The sequence below is a fragment of the Carcharodon carcharias genome, chromosome 3, assembly GCF_017639515.1.
Source record: "Carcharodon carcharias isolate sCarCar2 chromosome 3, sCarCar2.pri, whole genome shotgun sequence".
NCBI lineage: Eukaryota > Metazoa > Chordata > Chondrichthyes > Lamniformes > Lamnidae > Carcharodon > Carcharodon carcharias.
The window spans coordinates 95,130,857-95,145,556 of record NC_054469.1 but is presented as its reverse complement, the minus strand read 5'-3'; the positions used below and the strand labels follow the sequence as shown (position 1 = coordinate 95,145,556).

The following is a 14,700-nucleotide window of genomic DNA, read 5'->3' as shown; positions in this document are numbered from 1 at the left end:
TGAGTAATGCGGTATATGAATTTCAGTGCCAGTGTGATACTAAGTACGTAGGCTGTACATCCCAAAGACTGGTGGATTGTATCAAACAGCACGTATCAAACTACTGTTTGCAACGGACAGAGTACAGGCCATACCCAACCAGCCCGTGCTTACAAAACCCAAAACACACTGTCCAACATTAGATGTGATTCCTCAATTGGAAAATATTTGCTAAATAGTCCTCAATGTGCTAAGAATTACACACACAACTAATTTAAGATTGTCAGTCAGGCTTGCAATGTGGCGCATTTGTGTGTACTGGAAGCTAAATATGTTAATACACAGAGCCCTGTTCTTTGCAGACAAAAAGAATATGTACATACAGTGTGCCTGTTTCAGCTAAACAAAATAAGTGAAAGCTATTCGCTGACTGATTCCTCAGGGCAATGCCTTGACCAGTCAAGCTGCCTGGTTTAAATTTCTAACAATGCTTGACAGTTAACTGACAGTCACCAACAGCGGTGCATTCTCCATGGCAACGTCATTTGCCAACCAATCAGCACTCTCTTCACATGCAGTATAAATTGTTGTTTTCCCCCTTATATTAGCATTCTTGCTGGTATCCTGATTAGTACAAGTTGAAAAGCTTAGACATGTCTTTTTTTTCAGCAATACTCAAGTTCTGTACCACCAAACAACTACTTTTCTACTTTCTTAATTGAACCAGATTTGACCACCTGGCTGGATGGTGATGGAGAAGTTAGAGATATGTTTGACCATGTGGTCACAGGTTATGACGGTATACAATTCTGCTGGTGCTAATGGCTCATATACCTCAAGGATGCATATTTTTCAGCTGCTAGATCTGTTCTTACTCTATCCAACATGGCACAGTGTAGAGTCACACAACACAACGTAGGGTGTCATAAGCGGTAAATTACAGAATGTTAATGTATTAATTTTTTGCTTTGTGCAGAGGTCTAATTTAAACATTTCATTAAATTAGTATTGTAATAAAAATATACAATAAAAACAAAAATTCTGTACTAAGTCATTTAAGTAAAAGGACGTGTTATTAATCATATCAGTTTTTAACCATGGCACAGGTTACATTTGGTAATACTTAAATGAACATTATACAGAATCAGCTACATCTTTTTCTCTTTAGAAACTGTTAAATCATATCAATTGTTTATTGAGTTGCCAGCAAGCAATCATATATACTATATATAGAAAAATAGCTCCATCAATGCAAATTTATAGGACATGTTTTGATTCTCATTGTCAAAAGAATTAAAAAATCTGTTATCCTAGATAATTACAAAGTTAGATCACAATAGTATATAAATTAAAAAAAATGTTTCTTTTAGTTTACATTAGATACTTAGTAAATACTGGCAATGCAAATACTTTGAATTAAATGCCAAACAATAATTCAATTCAATGGCAAGACTACATGCAGGAATTTTTTAAAAACACAGCTTTCAGCACAGTTAGCACAAACCTATGTTCTGAAGCACTGTTCAATAATATTTTGTGAGCTTAAGCTTTGAGATCACTTAAGTTGTTGAAAAGTTATTGCAAAATATTCACTATGTATGAATTAAGAGGCCCTGCTGCTTGCAAGGGCTTCTCAACAATGGATGTATCTATAGTATTAGCAATACGCTAGCAAAGGTCAATTAAATGCTTAGTTTTAATGAGTTCTGCTTTAAAATATATGTGCATTTGCACAATAAAGGACCACATTATGCAGAACTGTCACGTATAGCTGTGTACTAAACTTTTTTCCTTCATTTCTTCTGCGCTGTCTTATAATAAATGTTCTGAACAAGAATTTAGGGCCATTGTACAATTATTTCCATTGTTGCTCATGGAGAAATGTGTGGGTTCGAGCAGCTTGATTTTTGAACAGATCTTGACTTTCCATTGATTTGCATTGTATTTCTAGCAACAGAGACCTAAAATAAAAAATAAGCTTTAAATAATATTACAGTAACAGTACAATAATTTTGTATTTATGTGCAACAGGAGAACTCACATAAATAAAATTTGCAATTATACAGTGCCTTTAGTGTAAACTAATGCTTCATAAATAGGTCTAAGTCTTTGGCCCTAAGGAAGATAGGAGCAAGGAAGTGAGATCAAGAGAAGTGATGAAAAAGTCCTTTACCAGCGTATTGCTTAAAAACAGAGCCATCTTGGAGAGGTTTTAGAAGATGCCGTGGCAAAGGAGGGTGTTCAAAACATTAGGTCTAAGCATCTGAAGGCTTCACTACAAATGTTAGGGCAAAGGGAGAGAGGATGCTTGAAGACCAAAGTCAGGAACTGAGCATTCAGGAGATGCAACTAGAAGATATTTCAGAAATAGCAAGGCTATGGAGGGAAATATAGATTAAAACACTGATTTTGAATTTGTGCATTTTAGGCAGGAGGTCATTGTAGGTGAGTAAAAATAGAGGTTTTGGTGAATAGGACAGGATTTGTGTGATAAGAGTTTTTGACACATTGGAGCTTATGGAGGGTTGGGGGATGCGAGACCAGCAAGTAAATTGTTAAAAGTTGTCAGGTTTTGTAGTGGCTAAAGCATGTATAAGGATTTCAGCCGTAAAACTGACAAGTTGGAGTGGAGGTGGAAAATGTTCTGGAGGTGTATGTAAGCTGTCTTGGTGTTAGAAGGAATGTGATATTTAAAGCTCAACTCAGGGTTGAACAGGACGAGATTATGAAGTCAGCTTCAATCTGAAAAAAGTAATCAGGAAGAGGTATGGAATTAGTGGCAAGAGAATGGAGTTTGTGGTAGAGACCAAAGGCTATGCTTTGGTACTTCTATGTGGAACCAACGGAATTTGCGATTCATCTAAAACTTGGGGGTCAATTTTAATCCACTTGACTTGGTGGAAATGGGGTGGTCTTTAAAATCAAGCATCTTGACTTCCTACTCCATACCACAACTTAATTCTACTGGCTGCTACTATTATTGCTCACTACATTTAGGTGGCTGAGATACTCACCAAATATAGGTGACTGCTTCACAAATAATGCAAAGCAGAGTCTTATGATTTCATTAAGACCCTGACATGATAGTATTTGGGTAGGTCGGAAGCTTGTCCAGTGGCTATCCTGCTGAGTTAAATTTCACAAAATTGGCTTCAGGTGCTGACTGACTCACTGAAGCAATATTTAGGTTGAGGTGCATGAAGGCTACAAGCACTCATATCAAAGGATCTGTGTGCTATTGTTGTTAGTGGTTTTCCAAAGGATATTTGAAAGTGAACACTGCTTGTTTCTATTTTTTTGTTGCTGTATTTACCTGATTAAGCTCTCTCAGATTATCTTAGGTACCATTTTTACTTCATGGGCTTTGGAGGGAGGCACAATCCACAACAACCAGAAATAAATGTAGAACAAAAACAAAAATACCTGGAAAAATTCAGCAGGTCTGACAGCATCTGTGGAGAGGGATACAATTGACGTTTCGAATCCGTATGACCCTTCACCAAAACAAAAGAGATGTTCTTATGAAGGGTCATATGGACTCGAAACGTCAACTGTATCCCTCTCCACAGATCCTCTCAGACCTGCTGAGTTTTTCCAGGTATTTTTGTTTTTGTTCTAGATTTCCAGCATCTGCAGTATTTTGCTTTTACACAAATAAAAGTATGTGGGCCTTTTAGGAGATAGCATGTGATGCGGGGGAAATGCTGGTTAAAGGCCTTACACAATGACAAAACAAGTTTATTGATGAGCTATTTTCCTGGACATGACCGAGGACATCAGGATACTGGGTTTCACTGGGCAGGCTGCTGTAGATCTATGGAGCCTTCAGCAACGGGATCTGCTGCCAGCTGGCAGGCTTTGCCAGGGGCTGTCAAAGTCACCATTACTATTAACCTTTTAGTTTTAGGCTCCTTTCAGGATTTACAGGAAAGATCATTTGCATTTCTCAGTCTGCAGTGCACAGTTCATAATCTGCTGCATGTCCACACCTCCGCTACAAGAACCCCTGCAAGTAAGATGTGAAGATGGTGGAAATTGACACTGATAACTGGGAGACAGCTGCCGATGGCCTCTGGAGGCAAGAGGTTGGCTGCTTGGGGAACAAACTCACACACATAAATAAAAACAAAAAAACTGCGGATGCTGGAAATCCAAAACAAAAACAGAATTACCTGGAAAAACTCAGCAGGTCTGGCAGCATCGGCGGAGAAGAAAAGAGTTGACGTTTCGAGTCCTCATGACCCTTCGACAGAACTAGGCTGGTGACATCCATCCGCATCCACAGTTAAACAGCTCAGATTCTATCACGTCCATGGCACCAAGTAGAACATCATTAAGCACACTAATAAAGCTAAGATTTAGGTGTGTGGATAGGTCATTGGGGGTGGTGATGGGAGAGGGTGGGATACCTATATGCCCCACACAAAATCTGTCATTTTATTGTCATACTCTACGTGTTGCACAACATGGCAAATAAAGAAAGGATTGGAAATGGAGAAGGCAGAACAACAGGAAGAGTGATCATCTAATGGGGGGCGCAGTGGGGCAGCGGGTGGTGTGGGGTGTGAGGGATGTAGGAGTGCAGGAGATGCCTACCCCAGCAACGGAGCTGGAATAGTCAGGAGTGCAGAGTGCAGGCTCACTACCAGCATCCTCATCTGCACTGGTGAACCTTGTCAGCGCTGAAAATGGGAGAAGGAATCCCAGAATCAGTACTGCCTGCCATTTCTAAGTCTCTTCATAATAACAGTTCTTCTTACCCTTTTCACAATCTTTTAATGCTGCATTGAAGAACACTGGAGGTGAAATTTGCCTTGGGCAGTGCAAAATGGGTGATAGCACATCGGCAGCTTGGTTTACATTCTGCCTATTTTCTTTTCTACAATTTAAAAGCAAATAGTCTGGAGTGTTAAACAGGTTGCTGATGCATTATTACTGACATTGCACTGCTGCCCAAGACATATTTCACCTAACTGAAGCCATTTAACCAACTTTTATATGAATGGCACATTTACAAACAAATTCAGAAGGTGCTACGAAAAGACCACAGACCAAGGATGATCAAATTTAATGACCAACACAATTATTGCCTTGAATTTGTCGACCACCCAAATGTCAACTCATAGTTCTTCTTTTAAAAGGGTAACTAACTCTACTACTCTTAAAAGGTACTCCCCCAGTGGCGTCATCAAATTTAGTAAAAGGCAACTCCCGCTCATGTTGGGACTTTTGAGATGGTCATGGTTGGCAACTTTTGGGTGCTCACACCTGTGAGGGTCAAGCTGCAGACTAGCAGCACTTAGCCCACTGTTAGGGAAGTCTGGCCGAACTAGCTTTCTGCCATCATGGTGTGTGCCAGTTAAGTGGCAAAGAAGCTGACATGCTGACATCCTGATAGAAAGCAACACATACCGCACTCATTATATCACTACCACTCCTATTGGCTTGGATTCATCACCCATGGCCAGCAGGACAGCAGAAGGCAGAAGCTGAGTGATGGCTTGAAAGCCCCATGTACTCCAACTAACATTTTCATTGTGGAGTCCAGAGTTAAAATAGTAGCCATTTGAGTTTTCATCACTTTGATGCAAAAGCTCCAAAAACTCCTGTTGTGGGAGAAGCATCCCTGGAACTGGACAGATCATCCAAGGTAGATTGAAGAATCGTGATGTCATGCTAGCTTGAACCAGAATTTCTGCCGTCATGCTGAAACACCTTGCAGGCCTTCCTGTGTCTGACACAACTGCTGTGTGAGGCATAGCGGCCCCTGAGCTCCACATCTCTGTACTCCTCAGCAGAGCTGGAAGAGGGCCATTGCCTGTTGTGAGCCATCTCCTGGACTCTTGCTCAATCATGGTGGGTGCACGCTATATGTTGATATGTTGATCCAAGCAACTGTCTCATGAAGGAGATAATCTCTGCTCTGGTGCTTTGAGGGATGGAATGCATGATGTGGTGCTTCCTCAGAAGGATGTTTCTTCTCTGAGGTCTATTCTCCTACAGGATCTTGTTGCTGAGAAGAATCTGAAGAAAGTGAAAAAGGACAAGATAAATACAGAAAATGCTAGAAATTCTCAGCAGGTCTGTCAGCATCTGTGGAGATAGAAATAACAGTTAACACTTCAGGTCTGGGACCTTTCATCGGAATAGAAATATAGTGCAGTATTTTCGGGTTGTCAGGTGGGCATGGCAGAAAGGCCCAGGAGTGGCCAGAAAATGGTTCGCTGCCCGTGATCGGCCCCGGACCACGATTTCATGCTGGCTAGTCAATTAATGGCCAGCCAGTGTGAAAGGTGTGCTGAGAAGCTCAGCGCTACCAGGGTTGGGGGCAGGAGGAGTGTCAGTGCAAAAGTCTGCGCATGCGCAGGGGAGCACGCACTGAAAACTCCCTAAAGGCAGGGAGCTGCCACAGGGAGCGGAATAATTTTAAACTCAAAAAGAAAGATTAAAAACAAATGTCCCAACATTGGACTCTCAGTACATAAACAGAATAAAAATTCTGCCCAAAAATAATATTTTTTTTAACTGTGGAAACGTCATCCCGCCCGTGGATGAGGTTTCCTAAAAAATCGAAAGGCCACCTAGCTGATTCGGCCACCTGCCAACCATAAGGTTGGATGGGCAGTGAAAAATAGCTTTCAATTAATGGATCAATGGCCTTAAGAGGCCTCTTAATTGTCGGCGGGTGTGCTGCCGACTCTCAAGCATACCCGCTGACCGAAATATCGTGCGAGTATGTGATAATGTCGGGACATTTGCCTGACGTCATTGCGTGCTATTTTATGGCCAGTCGGGTTGGGCACATGCTCGCCCACGGGACGTAAAATTCTGCCCCTAGAAACATAGAAAATGGGAGCAAGAGTAGGCCATTTGGCCCTTCAAGCTTTCTCCACTATTCAATATGATCATCTATCTCAATGCCTTACTCCCGCTCTCTCCTCATACCCCTTGACTCCTTCAGTGTCTAGAAATCTATCTATTTCCTTCTTAAATATATTCAGTGACTTGGCCTCCACAGCCTTCTGTGGTAGAGAATTCCACAGGTTCACCACCCTCTGATTGAAAAAACTTCTCCCCATCTCAGTCCTAAATGGCCTACCCCGTATCCTGAGACTGTGACCCCTTGTTCTAGGCCCTCCAGCCAGGGAAACATCACCCCTGCATCCAGTCTGTCCAGCCCTATAAGAATTTTATACATTTCAATGAGATTACCTCTCATTGTTCTAAACTCCAGTGAATACAGGCCTATTTGGCCCAATCTCTGCTCATATGATAAACCTGCCATTCTAGGAATCAGTCTGGTGAACCTTTGTTGCACTCCTTCTATGGCAAGCATACTCTTTCTTAGTTAAGGAGACCAAAACTACACACAATTCTCCAGGTGTGTTTCTCACCAAGGTCCTGTACAGCTGCAGTAAGACATCCTTGCTCCTGTACTCAAATCCTCTTATAATGCAGGCCAACATATCATTTGCCTCCCTAACTGCTTGCTGCACCTGCACGCTTGCTTTCAGTGACTGGTGTATAAGGACACCCAGATCCCTTTGTACATCAACATTTCCCAATCACCATTTAAATAATACTCTGCCATTCTGTTTTTCCTACCAAAGTGGATAACTTCACACTTATCCATGTTATACTGCACCTGCCATGTTGTTGCCCACTCACTCAACTTGTCTAAATTGCCTTGAAGCCTTGAATGACACTGACATGCTACAGGATAGCAGATGATAGGCTTCACAATGTAACTTGATTTTGTCAAATGGGCTGAATGTGTGGTTTTCTGAGATACATAAAGGGGTACAATAGTCAGAGTATAGAGAGCCTGTTTAACTAGGCCTCCAGTCTCAAACTCCTCAGTACAAACAGCTCCTAAAGGGTTTCTGATCTCATGAGCTTGCTGCTTCAGCTGAGAGAGGATCATGATTCTGGGTATGCCTTCCCCAGTCTTACTCCTCTCTCCTGTGTTGTGCATTTCAACCTGCAGAAAAAAAAATGATCTAAGTTAGGTAAGGTCTCAAAGTAAAAATCATGTCCATGGATGAAGACTAGCTCTGAACCCACATTGGCTTTCTGGATAGACATCAATGGCAAGATCTGATAGGTGAGTGAGCACTATCAGGCAAAGATCTTTCCGGTTACACACAACAGTGAAATGCTGCAGTAGTTGTTGCAATCGGACTTATCATCTTTGTTCTTGTACATGGTTATGATTTGGACATCTCTCATTTCCTGGGAAACTTCTTTTTCCCACATGCTGATAATAAGCAAGGACAATTCTTGATGCAGACTCGGCTCTCCCAGCTTATAGAGTTCTTCTGGCAATCCATCAGCACCAGGTGCTTTATCAAACTTTTTTTAAAGTGCTGTTGTAACATCTTCTGTATTAAGGTTGCATTTAGCTCATCCTTAGTCGAGTGGTCAAAAAAAAATTCTATTGTACAGATCCAGATATTGCTATACCCAACAGTACATAGTCCTTTCTTTGAAAGTGATCATTTCTCCCATAGTAGCATATAGTGGAACAAATCTGGTGACAACAGGGCACCATCGCCTCTTTAAGTCCAGCAAACATTCCAATTGCATTACCATTTCCAACACATGTCTGGATACATTAACAGAGATCAAATGAGTATTCTCTTATACGTCTATGACACTCTTGTTGGATATTTTGGGATTCTTCCCTCATTTTCTGTTTATTTGCTTTGCTAGGGGTGTCTATATATTGCACTCTTCCCTTCCTCTTTGCTTCAAACATTGTAGTCAGGTCATGAGCTTTGACCCAGTTGGCATAATTTATTTTCTTACACTAAGAATGTTTCCTGCTGTGGCATACATAGGCTCATAGAGCCTCTGCATCATGGCAAAAATCCTGGGAGTGACTGAAAATTCTAAGACCCGTCCTGAATCTGGCAATTCCCATCTTTGCAGGGGCAGGACTGGAGTTGGGCCGGGGGTCACACTTGTGCAATTTGTTGAGGCAGATATCCATTTAAATCACTGGCTGCCTCTGCTGACATGGGAGTCTGGAAGAACAGGAGTGTAATCCGGAGTGTGCAGATTGGAACAGGTAAGGAGGTCTGAACTTGGTGTATCCATTTAGCCAGGGTACCCCTTTGGAAAGGTAAGGTACCTCTTTGGATTGGGTCCAGGGATCCTTTTAGGAGAGGTAAGGCACCCCTTAGGTTTATTGAAAGTGAACACGAACACGATTGTGCACTTTTTATGCACAAAACCACTGGAACTGTCAACCTGTAAAAGAGTTGTTCAGTGTCAAGGAAATGTTAAAGAGCTATCCAGCTGTCAAGGGACTGTCCAGCTGTCAAACCTGTCAAAGCTATCCATGAAGGGTCACAGCTGTTAAGGAGCTTTCCAAGGATACTAGGTGAGTTGGAATGGAGGGGGTAAGGGCAAAGTTTGATGTCTGCAGGGCATGGGTTGTCAAGAGTTGGCACTAAATTGGCATAGGGGATATGGGGGCCCTGGGAGGTGGAAAGAGGGGCACTAGAATGGCATTGGAGTTAAGGGGATGGGAGGGACATGGGTTGACACAGGGGATATGAAGGCCATGGGATTGGGTGGGAGGCATGGGTGGGGTATAAGGAGTGTGTGTGGGAGGGGGTGAGGGGGTAAAGGGTGAGAGCTGGAGGAGTGTTTTTTTGTTTTATTATTATTTTTCATTTATTTGAACAGAATGCCAGGGCACGGAAGAAAGCCTTGCACCCAGCCCACCTCCGCACCCGGAAGCCTGTGCATTCGTTCCAGGGTCGACTGCCCTAACTCCTATTTCAGCCCACCTACCTCCAACCGAAAATCCAGCCTGCAGGCAGACATACCCCTGTGTCAACCCATGTCCCTCCCACCCCCATAACTTCAATGCGTTCGCCGAATTGGGAAATCTCCCGACTCAGCGAACCTGACCTGGGGACAAAAATCTGGGCCATAGTATCCCAAAGCGATGTCCCCTTCTCTTCTGGACTCTGAGGTTCACTTGGAATGGATTCTTCAGCAAAGGCTTGCTGAAATTCTACTATCTTTTGCCTATTCTTGAGGAGTTGCACATTTATTCATGGCTTGTGTTTGTGATTTTTTTTCTTTCTGAATAAAATGGGACACTTACAACGGCAAGAGCATGCTCAGTTCCAGAATCGGTAATATGTATATATCTGAAGATCTGGGCATCCTTCACATTCCGACATTGGACAGTAATGAAGTCGAGTAAGATGCTAATGGGTTGAATGGGGCTGTTGCCAGATCACTCTTTCTTTGGAAGCACTGTGTTGGTGATGACTAAGTGGTATTGCTACAGAACTCTAGAAGCTGTCCATTTGAATTAATAGCTCCAATACCATGGTGCCTAAATACAGATGGCCATGAATCAAAGTATTTTCCAAGATGTGCACTGAAGTCTCCTAAAATAAATATTTTGTCACTTCCTGGTACATTTGTTAACAATTTGATAAGTTCATCATAGAATCTCTCCCTTTGCTCTAGCTCATTGGAACATAAGCACTGTTGAAGCCTGCTGAATTTGTTAGGATACATGCGAACATGAGCCTTTGAGTGACATTTGGGTTCATCAATTATCTCAACCAATTTGTTTCTGATGGTGAAATCTAGTCCATGTTCACACCTTGTCCCACACCTTCGCAGACCAGTAAAACTGATGTTTACAGTTCCAGTAAATGGGTTTCATTCAGTGCTGTAATATCGATGTTCATATAGGGCAGCTTATGGTTGATGTAGGCTGTCTTTCGAGGGATTGAAGCATCTCTGGTATTTTCCATAACGGTTCAGACGTTGCCACGTGCAAAGTAATACTTTTTGTAAGGAATTTTTTTTCCGGGGGTGGGGGAGGGGCAGGGGTAGGGTGGCTGAAACGGGTCTTTTATGGCCCTTTTTTTATCGGCCAACCCTGAAAGGGGGCTAGCAGGCCACCTCTAAATAGAGCCGTTCGGTCATCTAGGGCAGCTGCACAGCTGCTTCTTCTACATGAAAATGGCCTTCACACTCTGGCCACCTGAGCTAACAGGACTGTTTTAGTCAGTTCAATTTCTTTAAAAATCACAGGGAGATGAAGCTCGCAAGATGTTTGCCTGTCCAGGTGAGATAAGAGCACAAGGTTAGTGCAAGAGCCAAGCTGCTCTCTCTTGGCTAATGCACCTTTTCCAGTGGCAAGCACTCATCAAGAGGACTCAGTACACCAGTTGTATCACAATACTGGAGAGGATAATATGTACTCACTCTGCTGCAGGTCATGGGGCTCCATATCATAAGAATAGTGTTAAAGGTGCTGGGTGCTTTCTTTTTCTTGTGTTGCTTGATGGAGGGTGTAGCCACAAGGGCCTGTCCAAGATCATTTCTACAGCACTTGGGATTCACCCATAGCCAGAGTTTCCTTTTGCAGAAAACAGCAGCTGCACAAGGAGTCAGGGACTCCCTCAATAAAGCCGCACCTCAACACTGAATCCCCTCAATAAGACATCCACCTCAACATTCAAACTCCTCAATAGATCCTCACCTCCAAATTAACCCCCCAGCCCCAACTCAACACTAAGCTAAATTATCTGTATTCAAAAAAACTCTGAAGTGTAGCCATTTTTCCCAGCTTCCTCCCTGGCTCTTAGGCTTCTCTTAATCCTGAGCTGTAGGAAGGCTGCCAGTCTCCGTTGTCCCATCCTAGAATCTAGGTCCGGCTCCAAAAGCAGCCAACTGTTGAACCAAAGGAATCTATTCCTTAGATTCAGGAACAGAACCACTAGATTGGAAGTTGGCAAATGTAACATCGCTTTTCAAGAAAGGAGGGCGAGAGGAAAGGGTCAACTACAGGCCAGTTAGTTTAACATCAGTTGTTGGGAAAATGCTGGTATCTATTATTAAGGAAATCTTAACAATGCACTTAGAAAAGCATAGTATAATTGGAAGTAGTCAACATGGTTTTACTAAAGGGAAATCCTGTTTGACATATTTAATAAAGCTTTTTGGGAATGTAACTAGTAAGGTAGATAGAGGAGAACCAGTGGATGTAGTCTATGTGGATTTCCAAAAGGCATTCGATAAGATGCTGCACAAAAGGTTAATAGGTAACTTAAAGCTCATAGAGTTGGGGGTTAATATATTAGCATGGATAGAGGATTGGTTAATAGAGTGGGCAGAAACAGGACTTTTTCAGGTTGGCAGGCAATGAATAGTGGAGTGCCGCAAGGATCAGTAGTTGGGCCTCATTTACAATCTATATTAATAACTTAGACAAAGAGGCAGAGAGTAATGTATTTACATTTGCTGATTATAACAGGCAAGGTGGAAAGGTAAGCTGCAGGGAAGACACAGAGAGGCTGAAAAGAGGTATAGACAGGTTAAGTGAGAGGGTAAAAAAATGGCAGATCAGGTGTATTATTGAGAAATGTGAAGTTATTCACTTTGGTCGTAAGGATAAAAAAGCAGAATATTTTTCAACAGGTGAGAAACTTTTAAGTGTTGATGTTCAAAGAGACTAGGGTGTGCTTGTACAAGGAATGCAGAGAGTTAACATACAAGTGCAGTAAGTAATTAGGAAGGCAAGGCAGTGTGGAGAAGGTTCAATAAATTGGTCCATGGGATGAGGGGGTTGTCCTATGAGTAAACTGGGCTTATATTCTCTGGAGTTTAGAAGGAGAGATGATCTCATTGAAACCTGCAAAATTCTGAAGGCTTTTGATAGGGTGGATGTAGAGCAGTTGTTTCCGTTTGTCATGAAATCTAAAACAAGGGGGCACAGTCTCAGGATAAGGGGTTGATCATTTAGGACTGAGATATGGAGAAATTTTTTCACTCAAAGGGTTGTGAATCTTTGGAATTCTCTACCTTAGAGGGTTGTGGATGCTCCATCATTGAATACATTTAAGACTCCTTGAGAGTTTTGGTCTCTCAAGGAGTTAGGGATATGGGAAGCGGGGAGGAAAATGGAGCTGAAGCCCAAGATCAGCCATGATCATGTTGAATGGCGGAACAGGCTCGTTGGGCCCTGTGGTCTACTCCTGCTCCTATTTCTTATGTTCTTATGTTCAAATTCCCCCACAGCATAATATATTTAAGGTATAATATTTAATATATGATAAGATTTATAACTGCAGTCGACAAGTGTTCCCAGTCTCCCTTCCCCGAGTCAGTCTGTGTTTATCATTCCAGATCCCATTTCCCTCTGACCCACTGCCGCTCTCCCCCTTCACCTTATCTAGACCTCTCATAATTTTATACACCTCAATTAAATCTCTTCTTTGCTTCCACTGTTCCAAGAAAGCACTCACAGCCTATCTAAAAGTAAAATACTGCCGATGCTGGAAATCTGCAATAAAAACAGAAAAGGTAGCATCTGTGGTTTTAAGCAGATGAAATAGGGGAAAGTGGGGAAAAAAAGAAGGGAAGGTCTCTGATATGGTGGAAGACAGGAGAGATTCAATGACAGAAGAGTTGGTGTTGCATGGCCAAAGGCAGTGGTAAAGAAAGAAAGCATGCGATCAGAGGAGGGGTGAATGGCAGAATGATGAACAGCTGCCATCTGAAGGCAAACGCAAGAGAAAAACATGAGTAAGACCAAACCACACAAAGAAAAGGAAACAAAATGCAGGGGCGTGGTGGGGGTGGGGCGGGGAAAGAGATTGGGGCCTGAAATTGTGAACTCAATGTTGAGTTGGAAGGCTGAAAAATGCCACCTAAATCCATGATTTTCCGATGTCTTCTGTCACTTTAACACTTTCCAATTCCCTGGCCCTAACTGTCTCCTTTTCACCATCAACATAAGGACATAAGAAACAGGAGCAAGAGTAGACCATTTGGCTCCTTGATTCAGCTCTGCCATTCAATAAGATCATGGTTGATATGATTGTGGCTTTAATTCAATTTTCCTGCCTGGCTCCCATAACTCTTGACCATTTTGTAGATCAAAAACCTGTCTAACTTGGCCTTGAATATATTCAATGACCCAGCCTCCACTGCTCTCTGGGGTAGAGACTTCCCAAGATTAATAACCCTCCGAGAGAAGAAATTCCTCCTCATCTCCTTCTTATATGGGAGAACCCTTATTTTGAAATGGTGCCCCCTAGTCCTAGATTTTCTCATGAGGGGAAACATACTCTCAGCATCCAACCCGCCAAGTCCAGTATGAATCTTTATGTTTCAATAAGATCATCTCTCATTCTTCTAAACTCCAGTGAATATAGGTGCAAACTGCTCATCTTTATCCCATAAGGCAACCCCTTCATCTCATGAATCAATCTAATAAGCTTTCTCTGAACTTATATATCCCTCCTCAAATAAGGGCCCTTAAAGGGCTCCTTAAATAAATTGTACAGTTGTAGCAAGACCTTCCTACTTCTATCCTCCATCCCCTTTGCAATAAAGGTTAATGTTCTGTTTGCCTTCCTAATTACTTGCTGTAACAGCATGCTAACTTTTTGTGATACAAGGATACCCAGTTCCCTCTGTACCACAGCGTTCTGCAGCTTCTCTCCATTTAAATAATGTTGATTCTTTCTCTGTTCTTCCCACCAGAGAGGACAACCTCACATTTTTCCACATTATACTACACCTGCCAAACTTTTTGCCCATTTACTTAATCTGTCTATCTCTTTGCAGACTCTTTGTGTCCTCCTCCCAACTTGCTTTCCTACCTATCTTTATATCAGTAAATTTGACAATAAACTCTGTCCCTTCATCCAAGTCATTAATATACATTAGAAATAG

The 14,700-nt window shown here is 42.2% G+C and overlaps 1 protein-coding gene across 2 annotated transcripts in view; it reads right to left on the bottom strand.

The window, feature by feature from the left end:
* Window positions 1-1,065: 1,065 nt before the first annotated feature.
* The window catches only part of cobl (cordon-bleu WH2 repeat protein), a 503,840-nt gene continuing 490,205 nt past the window's right edge, over window positions 1,066-14,700 (bottom strand). The window contains exon 14 of one of the 2 annotated variants that reach the window (XM_041183628.1): window positions 1,066-1,940. In XM_041183628.1, coding sequence (XP_041039562.1) covers window positions 1,851-1,940 — 90 coding nt within the window. In that variant the 3' untranslated portion in view covers window positions 1,066-1,850. Of the gene's footprint in view, window positions 1,941-5,737; window positions 6,004-14,700 lie in introns of those variants that run through there. The other variant, XM_041183629.1, reaches the window with a different exon arrangement.